The sequence below is a fragment of the Dermacentor andersoni genome, chromosome 7 (genome assembly GCF_023375885.2).
Source record: "Dermacentor andersoni chromosome 7, qqDerAnde1_hic_scaffold, whole genome shotgun sequence".
In the NCBI taxonomy this organism is placed as follows: domain Eukaryota; kingdom Metazoa; phylum Arthropoda; class Arachnida; order Ixodida; family Ixodidae; genus Dermacentor; species Dermacentor andersoni.
Window position 1 is genome coordinate 166043071 of NC_092820.1, and position 19446 is coordinate 166062516.

At 43.3% G+C, this 19446-nt stretch overlaps 3 protein-coding genes across 5 annotated transcripts in view; 1 reads left to right on the forward strand and 2 right to left on the reverse strand.

Moving 5' to 3' along the window:
- LOC126533212 (2-oxoisovalerate dehydrogenase subunit alpha, mitochondrial-like) overlaps positions 1–12843 on the forward strand; it is a 49603-nt gene extending 36760 nt beyond the window's left edge. The window contains exons 8-9 of the mRNA XM_050180489.3: positions 2563–2734; positions 4215–12843. Coding sequence (XP_050036446.1) covers positions 2563–2734; positions 4215–4400 — 358 coding nt within the window. The 3' untranslated portion in view covers positions 4401–12843. The remainder of the gene's footprint in view (positions 1–2562; positions 2735–4214) is intronic.
- LOC126533214 (2-oxoisovalerate dehydrogenase subunit alpha, mitochondrial-like) overlaps positions 1–17809 on the reverse strand; it is a 77797-nt gene extending 59988 nt beyond the window's left edge. The window contains exon 1 of the mRNA XM_055071823.2: positions 15586–17809. The gene's annotated coding sequence lies outside the window, so the exon portion shown is untranslated. The remainder of the gene's footprint in view (positions 1–15585) is intronic.
- LOC126533224 (glucose-6-phosphatase 3-like) overlaps positions 1–19189 on the reverse strand; it is a 31506-nt gene extending 12317 nt beyond the window's left edge. For 2 of the 3 annotated variants that reach the window (XR_008612868.2, XM_050180499.3), the window contains exon 1: positions 17813–19189. Coding sequence is in view for 2 of the 3 variants with exons in the window: in XM_050180499.3 (XP_050036456.1) it covers positions 17817–18905 (1089 nt within the window). In the remaining variant the exon portion in view is untranslated. Of the gene's footprint in view, positions 1–9807; positions 13647–17812 lie in introns of those variants that run through there. The other variant, XM_072289380.1, reaches the window with a different exon arrangement.
- Between the last annotated feature and the right edge of the window lie 257 nt (positions 19190–19446).

A 19446-nucleotide genomic window follows, 5' to 3' on the forward strand; every position in this document is an offset into this window, starting at 1 on the left:
AAAACCTTGCGCGCTCGCTTAAACGGATTTCAAAAAGCTATCAGGTGCACGGCATCGAAGCTAGCATGCATCAGAGCTAAGGCGAGGCGGTTGCCGCCGCGGCACGTCGGTGCAGCGTCTGGCACACGGCACCGATGCCACATGGCATCTCAACAAATTGTTTCTGTTGCAGTGGGCGCCTTAAATAGCGCGCCATCCTAACCGAAACCCCCCCCACAGAGGAAGGCGGCATGGATTTTTCCGAAACCTTAACTTCCCCCAGCTACGCTGGTCTCTGTTGTTTACAATAGCAGAGCCATGCATAACTTTTTTTCCTCTCTCTAGCATATTTGATATTTTGGTGTGTGTGACTAAATGGCATGCACTACAAATTTATTTTATTTTTGGTACTGCTGTTATAGAGGCATACATTGTCGGGTAAAAATTATTGTAAGTTAGTTCATTGTGCAGCCTTTGTATTTCATTATCTGGTTGACTGTCGATATGTTAATTACTGGTAATCATTGTTTTGTTTTACATATTTTGGGGGGTTTGTTCCCTCTTTTGTTCCTCCTCCTTTATGCATTGCAGTTTCTGTTTGCTTTAATTTCCCACTACTGCTATTACTATACCCAATATTAACAATATAAATTTTGTGCTATGTTGTTCTCGCCTCATACTTATTTGTTTGAACAACAGTGGCCATTCTGTTAATTACTGCATTCGTTTTCTGACATGTCTTTTTTGTTATTTATCATCCCTTCCTGATGTAATGCCCTGTAAAGGGTCCTTAATGATGGTGATGATTAAATGAAAAAAAACTGCTAATGAAAGATGTCTCAACAGTCACATTATTAAAGCTTTGCATAACTAAAGCCTTGACATGAGCAGAGCCACAAAATGACGTCGCAGTTATGTACTTTCGTTATCCATGCGCGTGTGGCCTGTTTAAAGTCCACTTCAGCACTGTATGCTATGCACAGTTATCAGACACCCAGGACATGGGAGTACGGGAAACGTCACCCAGCATGCACTCAAGTCTCATCCAGTGAATTAAGCTTGCCTTCACGTGACACAGTTGGTGCCTACGCTTTTGAAGGCGTTGTCTTCCCCTAACAGCACTGTCTGTTCAAACTAGTCCAAAGGCTTTTGCCTTTTCCATGGTTTCTTCAGACAGTAGACAGGCAGGCATGTCAGGTACTGTCAAACTTTGATATAATGAACACGTTTTTAATGAAGTAAACCTAAAATGTTTCATTCTGCTATCAGCATTAACAAATGTGCGCTTACAACAAATATTAGATATAACGAACATATTTTCATAATGGATGCAAATTTTTATTACGAGGTTTGATAATATCAGTCCCTGATCGCTGACTATGAAGGAAGCTTGCACTTTTGCAATATGCTGTATACGAAGTAATGAGAGGGTCACATACTTCAGGAGAAAAGTAAATTCACCTACAAACAAAATTTTATAGATGTGCATATTATGATGTGACCAGGGGCCCTATAACATAAAGCTATTCCAATGCGTTTTTATTCCAATCTCCTGATGTCAAATTTACATAACCACCGATCGAAGCATCGGGCAGTGAGCCGCAGGGTTGTATAGGAGGTCACTTTTCTTTGCCTTAAAAACAAATAACACTGCGTACAGTGAGCGGCTTGTCTTATCTAATTGGCTGACAAGAAGCGAGGAGCACGCTGCTCAAGTGGAGAGAGATTCGATGGAGCCGATCAAGTGCACTGGAAATTGATAACCGGATGAAGAGGGTGGTGCTGGCATCTGCGATTGGTCCGCTTTCCCTTACTTGGCTTGAGGTGGCTAATCGAAAATTGCGCCGACATGCAACGGAAGGTTAAGAATGCCGATAAAACGTATCCCAAGAATAGTTGGCAGAGCGAGGTCATAAACATGCCGAAAGTGCTTGAAAACGTTTCACGGCCACGCAAAAAGGTTTATTGTGCGCAAATAAACCTGTGCTCTCCGGCAGGTGCGAGTAGCTAGTGTTTGAGCGATCGGCGGCAGCCATCTTTTATTCCTTTGGGAATGAAGCAGCCTACGGCTAGACAGAAAAAAAATTCAGTTTTGTTCGGCATATTAATGCATCTTTAACGCGTACATGTCACTTTTACACGGTGAGTTTTCACAGTTTTGTGACGTCGCGTGACAGGCAGGTGAAGTGGGTACAGCCCGAAAACTTTTCACCAATAGCCAAGGGTTAATGGCTAAAAGGCGTAGAATCAGAAATAATTTTTTTTTTTTTTTTTTCGGTCCAATGATGCATAATCGGTATATACGCGTCATATCAGATAGGGAGCTGTCGCGATTTTCGTGACGTCACGCGATAGACAGGTGAAGTGTGGGTGGTTCAAAAAAGTTTTTGACAAATCGCGGAGGGCCGATTGCAAAATTGGAATAGCTTTACATTATAGCGCCCCAGGTCATGAACGCCGGTGCGGTGGTCCGATGCCATTGGTATCTGGCTAAATAATCTGACGGCGATGAACTCCTGTCTTCTTTGTATCTAATCATCTTCCTTCCACATTTACTCCATGCTTCTTTTCCATTGTACCTAGAATTGGTCATCACAGTACATCGGACGACAGCTCGGCATACCGGTCGGTGGATGAAGTTCGGTCCTGGGACCGGAACGACCACCCCATCACCCGCTTCCGCAATTACCTCGTCTACCGCGGACTCTGGGACGACAGCAAGGAGGAGCAGTGGAAGAACGAGACCAAGAAGCAGGTGACGACCAAACTTTTGTCAATAAGAAGGATGAGATAAAAGACAAACATAACCCGCTGCAATGACTCAGTGGCTATGGCGGTCTGCTATGGTCGTTGGTTGAATTCCTAGCCACCGCAGCCGAATTTCAGTGGACACGTAATGCAATAGCACTCGTGTGCTGAAATCCAGGTGCACATTAAAGAACTGCAGATGGTCAAAACTAATCTGGAGCCCATCACTATGGTGATCCTCACAACCCATTGGGTAATTCTGTGATGTAATGCCAAGCGTATTGTGTATGCTGCGCCATTTTGATGTAGCCACAGGAAACGTAACACTTGGCCTATATACATAGTAGCATTATTGATATGCTGGAGAGAGCTTTATGCTGGGGATAGCTCAGCAAACCAACTAATAATTCATTAATTACTTTGACTAAACTAAAATTCAAATGATATTTTGTTTTTTGTACAAATGTGCTCTTCATAGCCAGAAATAAGTTCTAATGTTCCATGAAGTGAAACTGTTTGGTCATTGCAAGGTGAAACCCCACAATTTAATCGTTTAATAAGACAGATAACATAGAGTCAGTCAGTGAGGACACTCGCAGAGGAATATTCGCTGATGGTCTCAGGCACTCGTACAGTCCAGTTGCCTTCAAAAAGCGAAATATGGCTTTTCTAAGGTGTTCAACTGGGCTTGTTAGCATATCATTATAAGCAGTAGATGTAGCATGTTGTGGATGAGGACAATAAAAGAAGTTACAAGACCCACTTGATGACGAGATAGGACACATAGCAAGAAGTTTGTCCTGTCACTTATGCTATTGCCCTTGTCTGCAACATGCCATGTCTAAGGCTCATCATAAGGCTTTAGTAGTCTTGTGTGTGGAAGAGTGTTTCAGCCAATGACTCGGGAAGTTTCCTTCTGAGAGTGGTTTGTCATCTAAATGGCTGAGACGAGCTCGCAGAGAACATTTTTGAGTGTTGGAAAGATGGCCACTGGCATAGAAAGTGCTCTATTGTTTCATCACACCTGCAAGTATTGCATGCGATGCTGTAAGCTTTGCAGTTGGAAGAAAAAGTCGCCCTGTTTCAGGCAATTAAAAACAGGACCAACGCCATTGTTGACTTGCCTTAATGAGTGTTCCTGCACTTTCAGTTGCCAATTGATTTGGCTTGCCCTGCACTATGCTAGCCTCCTGGTTAGCTGAGATGGTAGAGTGACCACACCGGAAAGGTGTTGGTTCCTAGTTCGATCTCCAGACTGGGACAAATTTTTGGTCAACTGTGAAGCACCCCCTTCCCCCCCCCCCCCTTCTTAAGAAATTTGCATTGGTAATTTACGTAGCTTTGTGCTACAGTTGTGTGAGTGACAATTTTTCCTTTTGACGAAACTGCTTCCTTCTTACAGAACTGATTTGCCAAACCCATGATAACTATTTGCTTAGTATACCCTACCCCCTAAACTAATTGTGTTGCCTCTTTTGCCACTCCAGATCATGCAGGCGTTTGCACGTGCCGAGAAGCTGAAGAAGCCGCCAGTGAAGTACATGTTCACAGACGTCTACAGCCAGATGCCCCCATCGCTGCAGGAACAGTGGGAACTGATGAGGCAGCATCTGCAGCATTACAAGGAACACTACCCACTCAGCAGCTTCAAGGAACTGCCGGAAGATGAATAGGAAAACAAGCCACGCAACTTGAGTGAAATACACTACATTGTTTTAAGACAAGTCCAAAACTGTGACACATCGAAGCGTCATGCAAAACTTTTGCACTGCCGCATGGTGAAGTGCATTAGATGCCAGCTCAGGAAGTTTCCTGAGAATACTGGAAGAAACAGAACCAAATGGGACTGCACAAAAATGTGGCTTTTATGCTGTTATTTTTAGCTTTTCAAATATTTCAATCATGCTCATTTGGGCTGGGGTTGCAAAATGCGAGGCAGCAGTGACATGTGCCTTCGTACATGATTAAACTGCGTGTGTATGTACTGCAAGGCATCGTAAACAAAGCAGGGAAACAGTGTTTCAACAGTTCGACTCAGTGGTACCGAAGAGAAATTGTTTTTGACAAAACAGTGCAGTTGAATACTGTGAACACTTTTTTGTTCAGAGAGCTCTTTCTAATGGCAAAAGGTGTCAAAACTTCTACTTTTATGTCATTCACTCCCCGGCTTAATTGTTTGCAGGCTGTTGCATTCTGCAGCCCATGGCGTAAAAACACTCTTGAAAAGTTGCACGGGTTATCTTCCCCACTCGACTTTTGCTTATGTGGCAAAAGGGCAATTAATTAACCAGCCAATGACAAGATTTTTCCCACAGTCATCACAAGGCATTTCTTTTTCTTCTCTTCTAGATGAGAAAAAACTTGCTGCAATTGAAGCAGACAATTAACCACAAGCTGCTATGTTTCTTTCGCATTCAGGCAACGAGTGTGAGACGCAGTGTGGAATGCTTTACAATGTGATGGTTTACTCAATATGTTCAAACCTTATTCATGAAAGGGAAAATGGTATGAAGAAGGCACTTTGTACTTGAAGAGTAAGATTAAGTTAGATTGATAGACTACACAGAACACCAAATAGGCCAGTCTAGCCGTGAGCGAGAACTTGGTCTGCCAGAAATTAAGTCAAAAACAGTAGGTGGGTGGTGATGCCACCATGTAGTTTCCACATCAGCTCACCGTGACATCATGAATTTTGACAATATCTACTTGGGGTTAGTTATTTGTTTATCGACAAAGAAGGCTTGCATTGCATTTTAAAGAAATGAAGGGCTCAACCTGTTAAGTATTAAGAACTTATGTTTTGCTCAAAAAATGGCTCAATCTATACGAAGGGGCTTTGAGATCTGTGATGTCGTAGCGGCGTACTGGAGGCACAATTTAAAAGTACAAAATTTGAGAAAGGGAAAGAGGTTTGGCCTTCAACTTCTCCATTAGTAAGCTTTTTCCTGCCAAATGAACGGAGTTATAGTTTTGAAAGCATATTTTGATGGTGTTTACAGTGCACAGTGACAGAGGCCCTGAAACACTTTTTGAACGTGGCAAGAAAATGTTACCGAACTGTTGTACAGGCTGCTGTGAATATGTGAGCTAATATTGCTGAACTGCATACAGCAGGGAATTTACAATCTCGTGTCAAAAACATTGAAATATTGCTTGTTCTCACTTCTGCAGTACTGTGATGCAGCGTCATCGAATGCAGCTAGCCTACCAAAACTACTAACCGATTCGTGATCGCTAGAGCATTCTCAGCAACACATAATTGCTAATTTTGAGTTATATAAATTAAAAATATACATTTCTGCAGTCTCAAAATGACAAAAAAATCATTTCATTTTTACACTGCGCATTGTTGCATCAGATGCTTGTGGCCTTAAAGATAGCGGCATGCTGTGTAGCATAGTCTGCCACGGCTGCCAAAGGGTGGCACGATGAGCCCTTTAGCCACCGCAATGCTCAGATATTGGCTGGGGCTTTGCTCTCTTGCCTTCTCCACTGTGTAGCTTCCAGCACGGCAGCAGAGACGAAAAGAGAGCGAAAGCCAGGTATCAGTGTGTTAACTCCACTTATAGTTGAAGGATTCGAAAAATGTTTGTGCCGTGAGATTCGCAGGATGACATCGTTTAGTAGTGAGGCTAATCTATGATTGGTTAGAAAAGTGTTTAGAAGAGAAACAAGACAAAAGGGAGATCAACCAATATCTTAGATCACCTGTCATTTTCTTCAAGATTGTGTCTAAAAGCTTTGCACCAATTGTGGGTACATTCTTGAAGAAAATGACAGTCAATTTATGATATTGGTTGTTCTCCTATTGCTTTGTTTCCTTTCTGCCAGTCTGTAGTTCTTATTGCAAATCAAGAAAGCCGGAAGTAAGCTTATTTTGACTCTCTGCCTATTTCTTATCTTCTTCAGCCAGTGTGCACTGTGACCTCTATCGAAATGAACCAGTACCACCTTGCCTAAGCCTTTCACACTTGCATATTTAAGGGACTACTAGTATAAGCCGACTCTGTGTTGTTCTGTACGGTTCATTTAAAACAAAAGGTGTGTGATTGTTTGACAGTGAGATATGGTATCCGTTTAGGGTTCATAAACGAAGGCGCAGAATTTTTATGCTTTGTTGTGTAGCACTGTTCTCTTCCTAAGTACTTGTGCAAGTGTATGCATTCTGGTTTGCTTGCACCATGCATGGAAGAAGCACCTCACTTGCATAATTGTGAAACTAAACTTTGACGGAACACTAAAGGCATGTCACCAAAAGGTCATCATTTTAATATTGCAAGTTTCAAGATGACTCTTGATAATGTATTAGTCTGCACCAAATAACTTTTTAGCATGCCACAACAATCGTAAATTGCACTGTACTGACTACAGCAGTGCAGCGCTAAGTGCAGGGCAGCAGAACTTTATGCCACGAATGCAGATGAGTTCATCTCATTGAACCTCCAATGCAGCATGTTAGCCGGAGAAAGAAATGGTAATTATGGCATGAACGCCAAAGAATTGCTCATTTTTATAGCGTTAGAAATTCAGCGGTAGATATTCTGTATAGTTTCTGCCACTGTGATTTAAATTGAACTGCAATTTGAGATTGGATTGTGATTTAGCACTGCAGAAAATTGGCAGATGATTTATATGTTGCAGCAAAGGCCTTCCTTGTCATTAATAACATTCAAAGTTGCATTGTCACATCTGTAAGAATCACCGATAAGTGGCTATCTTGTGTGAATTGCAATTGCTTTCACTTGAGTTTGACGTACAATTATGTCACAGTCACAGATGTTGCAAAAAGCAAAATTCTGTCGTAACACTCTGTTCAGTGTGGTTTTAGTTTGCAAAAGTTCTGGTAAAAGTTGCCTACCCAATGCATTAAAGGAATTAATGGGGTCGGTGACTGGTAACCATTCATGTGACAAGAAAAGTGTGATTGTCTTGCACAGTAACAGTTCATCACTCTTTTATTCTGTCAAGCGCATGTAGATTATCTAAGCTTGTCCAGCTTTAAAAGATTAAAGCTCACAAGCTTTGTAGAGAAAACTCTGAGAAAGATTGTGGCGATACAAAACATCAACGAATGCAGAGAGCCTATAGTTCCTGCAAGCTGACATTGGAGACATTGTGAAAGCTTTATAATGTGAGGCACTCATGGCCCCATTTCATTTAGTGCATCCTGTTTATGAACAAGCTGCCTTGGACTTGTCCTCTCAGCAGTTGATGCATCAAGCAATTGAAGTGTTTATTGCACTATTTTAATTCTATGTGTAGGCATATTGTACAGTATCTGTGTCTTCGCATTGGTTCCAACTGTTTCTAATCATATTCTTGAGTACTGCTCTGTGATATTCTTTATTTTTTAATGAACTGCTGTCATGCCTGGAAATGTAACAAAGTGAAGATATTGTGATGGATCTCGCATGGCTGACGGTTAAATGTGTTTAAATGACGATTTACAGTTAGTGAATTGGTGCATGATTGCTGGTGCTGCTAAATGCTATTGCATGCTACATCACTGTAAATACACTAAAATGTAAATGTGACAAAAAAAATCACTACATGTTTGGTGTCCGAGTTGTGCACAAACATGCTTTCACCATCGTAAGGTTTGATGTACAGGCAAGACAAAAGCTAAATAGAGCACCGTGTCAAACTTCAACTGCATTCACTAATGACTTTGTAGAAATTATTTATAAGGCAAGTACTCCTGCATAGCAATGCTCATCGACATATTGGAACTATTATCTAATACTAGTATTGACTGGCAACCTGCAGTACTGTAGAATTATTTATGTGGCTAACAAGTTTTATGCATATTGCCTTTATGCACACTTGAAATCAATTCTGATGTTTTCATCACCAACCCATTTTGGTAGGTTCCCCTACCCAGGCAGGCCAAGTATAATAAAAACTTAGAGCAGAGTGCGAAGTCTTCCCTGCTCTTTCTCTGTTACCACAGTTTGGTGTGTGGCTGTCACTTGCAAGAATAAATTGCTTTCTTGACTGTGCCACCCTCTGGAGCAGGCCATTTTTAAAAAGTGAAAAAAGAAAAAGCTCGTTTATAGCAAGCACGATAACTGAGCGAAAAATTTTCCAGTAACAGCCCAGGGACGGTACACTCGAGCAATCACATTGGAGTATATGATCGCTTTCATGGGATTTCACGTGACCCAGCATCTTGGCGATGCAGCTTTGCATAGTGCCAAGAATGTCATCAGCCACATACATGAACACATCTGGTGCCGAGTCATGCAAAGTTTAGTGAGAGTGATTGCGTTTTAAAAAGTGATCATTCGAGAATATTGCCCCAGCATTCTCGCTTGTTGGCAGGTTATTGAGCTGAAACAATGCTGTGTTGCGATTTTGCCTGTTTTTTCTGCTCTGGTCATCAGCCACTTGCCTTTCTGGCCACACCTTCATAAAACATTTTTGGTATAGTTTTGCTACAGAACAATATTAGCCATCAAACTCGTGTGCATTTCCTTCCTTCAACGCTGAGCCCAACACTTTACTGTTTGATATGTCACGTGTGTTCCAATTTCCCTTGCATTCCTAACAGGAAGTTAACAGACATGCAACATTAAAGTAAAATAAAATGCATGCATTAATGATAATTATCATTGTGTGTCAGAGTTACACCCAAAAGGATGTACCACAGTTTTTAAGAGCAAGTGCTTGTTGTGTGCAGTTAGCTCTAGTGCAGCACTGTTTTATTTTCCCAAGGCCTGAAGATGTGTACATTTCCACCTCATGTAGATACTGTAAAGCTTTGAGCTGGATGCTGTATGTGCGTTTGTGTGGTTACGATGAAACCCAGAAAAATCAGATATCATGCCTGCGTTGTTTTGGTGTTGTCTGATATCGCAGAAACAGTGTGCATGCTTATGCTTTGAGTAAATAGCCAGTTATTGAGTTCACAGAAATTGGAATCGCATCCAGGGCTAGTTCGCCATGCAGCTAATTATGCATTCCACGCAGAGACGCGCAGTACAGCTGCACATAATCACGGTTTCACCACAAGGTGTTTGAAGCCACCACCTCCCATCTTTATAACACGAAAAAATGTACCACGAAGTTTGCAAAACCATGGGAGCAACAAAATATTCAAATTTTATTCTGGAACAACATTGTTGACTGGAACTGGAACACATGGTGCATTGGTACTATGAACCCATGTGTGCATAGCACCAGTCGATCTCTTGCTGCATACCTAGGCTGCGAAATTAAAAAGTTTCTTTCATGGCAGCCATGATCTTCGGACTTTTACTTGTGAATGTACACTACATCTATGTTTGTGAACAGTTACTTGTGGCTTGAAAAAAAGCCAACTATTGACGTGCCAGTGCCTGTCTTCCACTGTATGCTCCAGATTATGAAGCCTAGTGCAGCATGTAGAAATAACTACAACATATACATTTTTTAAAAGTTCACCTTATGTTTTGCAGCACCATAGGCGACAAAAAATGGATAGTAAGAAAGGAACTTGAACCTAAGAGCTGTGCCACTATCAATGGAACAGGAAATGACAGGCATAATGTTGAGAAATGGGCAGAAAGCTGTGTGGATTGTTGTTAGAAAAGAAGCAGGTCACTGACCACACTCAAAACAAAATGATCCGTAAGGGATCCGTAAGTACCACATTACAAACGAATTCATACAGATTGCAAACGGGGGATTCGTATGAATCTCGAAACGTCATTTTGTTTGGCTATGGTCCGTGACCTGCTTTTTGCCAAACAATGATTTTACCTGACAGGTATTCCAATAAGTACTCGACTACAGTATGGATTTTAGAGAAAACACAAGCAGCTGACTAGTTGAGGTTAAACGGATAAAGAGGAATTGGTCAGGCCCCATGATGCACAGAATGAATGATGGGTGGTGTATTAGAATAACTGCAGGAGCGTACGCATGTATTTGGACTGGTTGGTTACCGACTTCAGCAGAAACAATACAAAGGAACAGGAAGTAAGAAAGGGGCAGAAAATGGCACAGATCTACAACAGAATTGTTTATTCTTTGAAGCAGTATATGTAGTGTAGCGCATTGCAAGAGAAGCGGAAAAGACTGGAAGGGAGCATTTGTGGAAGTAATATAGAATAACAGGACAAGCGCCAAGGAAATAGATATGTAGTGGATGGACTGATGAATTGGGAAATTTGCAGGCATAGGATAAAGTTGGTTTTAGCAGGTCAGAAACAACTAAAGATTGCTGGGAGACATCTTTGTCCCAAGGTGGATTCGCATAGACTAATGATGACATTTTTCTGGATTAAGCCGAGAGTAGCAAGGGCTGCTTGGGATATCTTGAGTGACATTCACGATCAATCACTTTCGGAGGTACGGTCTCTCTCGTAGCATTTTTGTGACTTGGCACCTGACACATCAGTGTCTGCAGGCACAAGCATTCCAAGCACTGTGTGAGGAACACTGTCGCCATAGGTGTTGACGCATCCAGTGCCGACTCGTGCTAGTCTCATTAAAGTGGTTGCATACCCGAAAGTGACTGACCAAAAATATGGCCCCTGGATGTCTATGGTAAAATCACTTGTCTATCACAAAATGAATGGTTGTTGAGAACGTAGCCTCGAATATTTGCCCTAGTGCTGATTTTAAGGTCGATGCTCTATGGCCTGTTTATTCAGCTTCAAGAAAGCTCCCTTTAAGGCATTACTTCAGTGTGAGCATTGCTGTACCCTTGATGGTAGTCTGTAAACATCCTTATGCATTCCACACCAGGCTTGCTTGAAAACATGTATTGCGCCATGAACCAAGTTCGTAGCTTGAACTGCGAGTGAAGAACAGTGTAAAAAGTGTTCAAAATTCAAACTCTTGTGTTCTCTCTTTTTTTTCAAACATGCACTGATTTTATGCTTTTGTCTACTCCTCATTTTCTGCTTCCTGTGATGTGTTGCACTGTTAATTATTTCTCATGATACATGTGTACATTCACCTGAATGAAACTTTACTGCTAAAGAATGTCATTGGAGAGCAGCATAATGTGCTTGAAGGCCTACTGTTTGCAGAAATGCAGTTGAATTTCATTGTGTTGTTTTTAAATTCAATTATGCCTGCTCAAATCTGAATATTATACCAGGTTTCAGCAGCTGACCCCTACTTTCATTATTGTGTTCTTGTTGCAGCGAATGTCGCATGATGTTACAGATTGCACCCTTGCGTGCTGGTCAGCTGGAACGAGGAACATGAATCAGACCTTCCCTCTTCAGATGCATGTGAATACATTTGCTCTCATAATGTAGTCAGTTAACTGGTAGAAGTGAAATTTGTTCCAATTAAGAGAAAAATTAATACCTTAGTGATAGTAGGGAGGATATTTTTATTTGTGCCCCCAGATGACTGTACGGCACTTTTGAAATTTCAGAAAAGTTCAAGCATCGCAACTGTGTAATTCTGCAACAAAAACATGTTGCATATCTGTGAATTGAATTCACTGTGCTCCGGTTTTTTTTTTTTTTTTTTTTTTTTTTTTTTTTTTGTAGTGTAGTCATCTTCAACAACGCTTGTAAAATAATTTGACGTCCTAGAACAAAGTTCTGCATTCAACAGCCTAAGTGCAACATCTTTCAAATAGGTTCAGCAGTTTATCTAATAAGAGTGCTTGTGCATTTCACACTCATTTGAAAAGCAAAACTGGAGTTAGTCCCTCGAGCTAGGGCTTCACCTGAAGCATAGTTCGGGCAACTTAAGGGCATTTTGAAACTAGTGGTGTCAAAGCACTAAAGTGCAGATTGTGGCTTGCAAAAGCACCAATTGTAGATGTTTCGATGTGAACCTGGCGATACTTGCTGCAATCAAGAACTGCCATATCTTTATTTACTGCCATACAGCACAAGGTATAAGGAGGGCTGGCGTGAGATGGTTTTAGCTAAAATGAAGCCCCTCCCATTAGTGGTCATTGAAAGTTTCAGTGAACATCTTTAAAAATGTTTAAGAACACAATGGATTCTATCATTCCGTCAAAGCACTGATGTCTGTGACTTGCAGGTTGCAATGGAACAGTATCATTTTATGTCACTGTTTATTATCTTTTTGTGTGTGTGTGTCTGTTTGGGAACTTGTGGAATGAAAGTGGGAAATTTCATTAAAAACTATTTTGGCGTTCTATCTTTGTCATAGTTCTGTTATGCTGTAGCTGGGCAGTGCTAAAACCAGCACACACCAGCAATAGCCTTAATCGTCATCAAGACTGTGACAGTGATTCACATGACAGTCTCCTACAAAAATTACAAGAATTTGTCTAATCTTCATGCTTATAACTTCAAATGTTCTTGGGACATTATTTATTATGCTTTACCTTTCTACATTTTTAAGAACTCTTACTTTTCTAAACATGAGGTGATTATTACATGCATAATCATTGCAAATTGTTGCACTTGTGATGCAACATAGTGTTCAACATGATCATGTGCAAAGTCACAAAGCCATTTTAAGCCACAAGGACGGATTTTAGGCAAAGTCACGTACATCAATCATTCTCATTCTGGCTGAATTGCCACACCTGCAGCTCAAATAGTCACTGGTGCCACAGTTGCCTCTTGTGAGGAAACTGATGCACACATAAAGTTGATACAGATGGTTGACGACGCATTCAGTTACACAGTACAGTGCTCAGCAAGCCATGTGATGTGACAGATTCATCAAGGTCATGCACTGCAGTCCTATGCTGCATCCATCTCGCACTGTTCTCCAAGCTAATTTTGTACTGGAAATTACAAACTGGGAACTCTGGAATTGAAGCAAGCCTCAAATTTGACTGGATTCAACCTAAGATGAGACCTCTTGCCAAACTGCATGCTATTTTAGGGTAAGCGACTCAAGTACTGTGATGAAATTATTAGGAACCTTGCAGACATAGAGGATGAGTTCAGCTGACGCAAGACAGGGGTTCCCAGGGAGAGTCCTTCATCCTGCAGTGGACATAAATTAGGATGACAATGATGATCGTGGCACAATCTGATTTATTCATTATGAATGCCATGAAGCGACAACCAACCAAGAGGAGACACATAATTTATCCATCCCTTATCTTTTGTGCTGTTTATTGATAAGGGACATCGCCAATGTGCCTTAACTTCTGAAGCCAACTTGCATTGTTAAGCCAGCTCATTCCTACCTGCATCTTTTTTTTTTTTCATCTACCAGTCTTTAGGTTCTGTATGAGCACCTTTTTTTTTTTAAAGCTTATGCAGAACTCCTATCCTGATTAAAAATTTGTTTTGTATATCAATTTTATATAACTAGCATGACTGCAACACTGTAAGGCAACTTGGATAATTGCCTTGCAATGGTTTCATTTTGTGCTTGCATTACCATCGTATTTTATTTAAATTTCACTTCATTTCACGTATGTATGTAGATATTAAATTGAAGTCTTCCCGCAACTAAAAACTCTTGATTTCTGATAGTATCGGAACTGTATTGGGCACAGTATTCATACTGAGTGTGCTGCTACACTGCAACATCACACTGCTGCTAAAATTCAGTAATTGATAAACAGGTGCAGAAATTGAGTAGCCTGAGAAACCTAATTCACAAAGAATCTTGTTGCAAAATTTGTTGCAGCACACTATTGATAGTGAGATCAGCAATCAACACCTGCGGTGCCTGTAATTACGAAATTACTTGAGATCGACATAAAAAAAGTTGTTCTTATTCAAAAGAAAGCAGCAGACACAGTCAGCTTCTCGTCCACCCAGTATCACTGTCACATCCAACAGTTGGAGCTTTGCAGATTCTATTATAAGCTTAGCTCCCCAAAGCAGATATCCCTACTGCAAAATTGAGGGGTGCTGTTAAAGCTATTACAAGGTACCAAAGAAGAAGAAAAAGAAACAATTTTTAGATAACAGCTTACTTCAAAGGCCCAGGATGCACTTTTGCATGCTCTTCATTTACAAGCACTAATGTGAAATCCACACGCATTACAGAATGTGCTAGGAACTACCAATTTTGGCAGCAAAACAATGATGCAACCTTTCTCAATGTGGCATCATCACGACACCCTCTGCTGAAATATCTATACGAACCTCTGTAAATAATTAAAATTTTATGAAACACAAGTAGCAAATGCATTTCAATGACCTGGAATCTACAGTTGTGGAACAGCCATTTTACCTTTTGTCGCAGGCAAAAAAAAACGATTTGGCGCAGCAGCAAGTACTTTTGGCGCAGGGTCCAATGCACGTACGATATGCTACGCAAATTTTAACTGATATATAGTCGATATGTTGTGGGGAACGGTTTGGGCGACGCTTACCCTGCGAGGGCGGTGAGGAAAGGAAGCGATGCTTCTCCACACCGCGACGCAAAGGGTGCTATGGCCGGGTTCGTCGATACGGCGCAGAGAAGGCACCAGACATATCAACAAACGCGTGTTTACTAAACTAGACTACAACACAGTGCGACAGTCACGGCTTGTGGGCAAAGGCTCACCACTAGACCGATCGAGCGCGCCTGCACTGAACATCGTGCAATGCACTCGTGTCATGCCATGCACATTAGGGAGTTTTCGAATAAAGGCCGCAAACGTTCTGCCGTCGCAACACACACACACACACACACACACACATATATATATATATATATATATATATATATATATATATATATATATATATATATATATATATATCGACGCTATTTCACCGAACAGCGCAGCGACCCAAGCTCGACGCAAAAGTTTTGCGTCAACGGACATGGCGGCACCCACCGAAGTGCCGGCTCTTGCGGTGTACCACTTTCGACCTCACTCGCTATACCATTCTTAACTATGCAACACGTGCGATTCTGATCGCAGCGGCTCTTTTGCAAGCCCCGCTATCACCCATAAATATTGAAAAAACTTACCCTTAATCCTAAAATGTGACATCTTCCTTCGGCGAACTCCACGGTATCACGCGGGCGGGTTCGATGAACACGGAAACAAAGCGTCAGGAAGATGGTACAGCGGCGCTACATTGTATTGTACGTCCGTCAGTGAAAAACGCGGTTAAACAAAGTTCGGTTTTGCTTGCTTTGGGAAAGGGCACAGACGCTGCTCGGCGCCGTCAGCAACTACCGCATCTACAATTGCACCACAAAACACAGATGCTGCTCGGCACGGCAGCAGCAGTGAGCGAATTGACATTTATGCTGCGTCTCGCTTCACCGCAAACTTAAGTGTCGAAAGCACAGCGCGTATAGGAAACTACCAGCACATTGCACCGTTCTCATGTGGGTGTCCACGCGGCGTACGCAGCAGCCGCCGGTAGTGGCAGGCTCAGTCGACCTTGGCTTAGATTGAAGGTCAGATTTACGGAACCAGCGTTTGCACCAGAAGCAGTAGTGCATTCGCTCTAAAATGCGCGAATGACGAACAGACGACTCCGACGCGCCCATATATTTTCTCACCAATTATGGAAGTGCCATTAGTGCCTCTGCTTCCTTCTATGATGATGATGCTATCGTGCTGTTCGTTCTGGTTCCAGTTTTGCTAGCTGCGAAGCATCGACGGAAGGAGGGTTTCGCTCTCATACATGCTTTGGCGAAAGCTCGGCGCAATATTCCGCTAAAAATGCCCTTTTGGCGCAGGATGGTGCAAAGAACCGCTCTCGGCACAATTTGGCGCAATTGGCGCAGCTGTTCCACCACTGCATCTAGCTGTTAATTTCACTTGCTAGCCTTCTTAAACTCAAACCAACGAAAAAAAATGTTTCGACAACGGACTTATCTTACGGACTTGACATAACATGTAAGTATGAACTGTTTTTTCCAAGTAAGCTTAACTCAGATATTCTTTGATAAAGTGACACACATACGTAGCTGACATTGTGCATCTTTTATCAGCGGTTTACCAGAGCATTTGAAAAGCACCAGAATGAACATATGACTCTTCATAGGGACCTTCTTATTAGGTACCCCTGCTTTTGGAAAGACGGTGACAGTGTTCTGGCACCAGCAGCATTCTTGATGACCGTTATCACTATGAGAGCCTTTCTATATAGTCGTATAAACCTCGGATACAGAACTGTTGTGTGAACAATTTCTGTTATATATATTAGCAGTTTTGGGCAAAAACATTCATAAATTAAGACTCGCAACTAGATCATGGGGTTGAGAAGGCATAAAGCCCTAAGCATTCTATTGCACAATACTGCACATTGTAACACTACAGCCACAATCAAACTTGCTTAGAGCACCTAAATTATGTGCAGTGAATCTTTTGGAACGCAGCTGTAAAATGCTTTCCACACGACTGCACCAGAGGCTGTTCTATGGCAAGCCCACAGTCAGTCACTGAAAATGCTGCCACAATATTGTCTACAATTTGAACACTCTAGGCAAGTACAATTACGTCTGTACATCTATGCAGACACCAAGAAACAGCTTAATGCACACACACTAACAACCAACAGATGCAAACGGTCACCGCAATCTAGACGTGATGCACGATAATGATATTATCACAGCTACATGTGTTAGGAACGGCTATACTGACTGATGAGCAAAACGAGAACAAGGTAAAAGCGGAAGTCAACGTTTCAACAAGTGGACTTGTCTTTTTCAAGACGCGACTCTTTCAGGCAAGTCCACTTGTCGAAACGTTGTCTCCCGCTTTTACCTTGCTCTTGTTTTGCTCATTGTCTTGAATTTCCATCTCCCGCCTTCCCCGTGTTTATACTGACTGATGTAATCCCTGGTTCCACTGACACGAGAAAGGAGTACGATAATCATCTGGCATGTTGTCTTATGCCTCAGTATGGCAGAGCCATCGAAGTTGAAAGCTTTAAATTAAATGCAGACACTTTCATCCACATTGTCGCCCTGCAGACCATTGATCAGACATCTCCGGTGAAACCCTAAGAGACGTTCCCGCTTCGCTTTATTTTCCACGCATCCAGCAGGGACCATAGGCGAGACGCTGCCCTCTTTGGAATTTGAGATTCCGCGTGAGCCCTCTAGCGAAGCTAGCGGCCGAAATGAACACACCCTTGCGCATCCATGCATGCGCCATCCCCCACACGACAACAGCAAACCACCCTCTGTCTCCCTAGGCATTCTCCCCACAGGCTACTACACCCCTAATGCAGTATACCTCTTTACTCCTCATCCGAGGAAGAACTGGAAGAGCAGTCCTTCTTTTTCGGAGGTGTCGCGAGAACTTTGTTGACCTGCTTATAGTTCTTGTGCAGGACGTAGGGTATCCCGTAGCTGATGGCGAAGGAGAAGCAGCAGAACTGGATCAACGCTCCGGCATAGATGCCCAACTCCCGCTTGGGCAGCGGACAGGCGAGCAAGATGCGTCCGATGCCAACGCCTGCCAGTCCCGCCAGCAGCTTGGCCCACACGGGCGCCCGCTTCGCGCCTTCCATCACCCTGCCGAAGTTGGGCCTCGACATGGCGATGCCGACCCCCAAGGGGCACGCGATGTTGCGCATCATGCTGTAGAGGACCGTCGAGCTCATGTTGACGTAGCTAGGGTCGTCGCAGGCCTCGAGCGCCAGGTGGACTGTGTACTGCGGGTCGACTCCGAGCGCCATGAAGCCGGTGAACACAGTGGCGCACGTCATGGCCATGAGGCCGCTGAGGGACGCGAACTCGGGGAAGTGCCACTGGTCGATGTCGAACCGCTCCAGGACGTAGCCCGTCGCGACGCCCATAGCGAAGCCCAGCATCACCTGGTGCGGGAAGTGCGCCCCAATGAAGACTCGAGACGCGCCGACGGCGGTCAGGTAGCAGACGTAAGCGGACCACGCGATCGCCTTGAGGTACCGGCGCCGTGGGTGGCGGGTCTTGTCGACGCAGCTGAGAGCGTAGCGGATCACAACGTACAGGACGGCCGCGGTGATCATGACGTGTCCAGACGGCGAGCCCGGACCCGTCTCGCACGTCTGGGGCGTCTGCGCGAGCTGGATGCCCATGTCTGACTTAAGTTTGACGTACCAAAAGGGACGGTGCTCGTTCAACACCCACTTGATGGCTACGTTTAGGAACTCGGAGCACGATGACGCGACGAGGATACGGATGCCGAGTGGAGTGCTAAACGTTAATGTGATCGGATAGTACCAGAGCACGTTGCGCGGCGGGTCGGCCACGAACGAAATCCAATAGAAGAAGCGGTCGTAGCCGTCGAAATTCTCTTGCAGGTGCTTGGTCATGTGCGCGCCAGCCGTGTACATGGCGTCCATGGTGACTTTGGTTTAGCGCTACGACCGCTCGCTCTCGGCGAGTACTTTTCGAAAGAAAGTTCAATGAAATGCCGGCGTACCGGCTGGGCAGACGACTCGTGCGGCCCCCCCCGTCCTACGCCACCCGCAAGTATGAATCGTGGCAACGGTGGCGCTAACGTCGGAAGCCACGCAGATGTCACTGCCCATCCTGCTGATGGGCACGTGAACAGCACCCTTATGTCGCGTTTGTGCTTGCTTGCTTCCATTCGGGATCTCGTTGCCATGGGAACTGGCTTAGGCTCGCACACGGAGTTCTCCCCCCCCCCCCCCGAGTGTCTTTGTATTTTATATAATCGTCCAGCGCGGCTTTCATTGCGCAACTTGAGTTTTATTTTCCCGCCGTCCATCTTTCGAGCGGATGACGAGACTCCGCTTTCGTTCACCTGCAGCATTGCGGTAGTGAAAAAGGTCAAATCATTATAGCAAAGCCGCAACAAAATGTTGCTAATTCACCACAAGACACAGATCGCGCGCTTTGCTTTTACTAAATACACGCTAC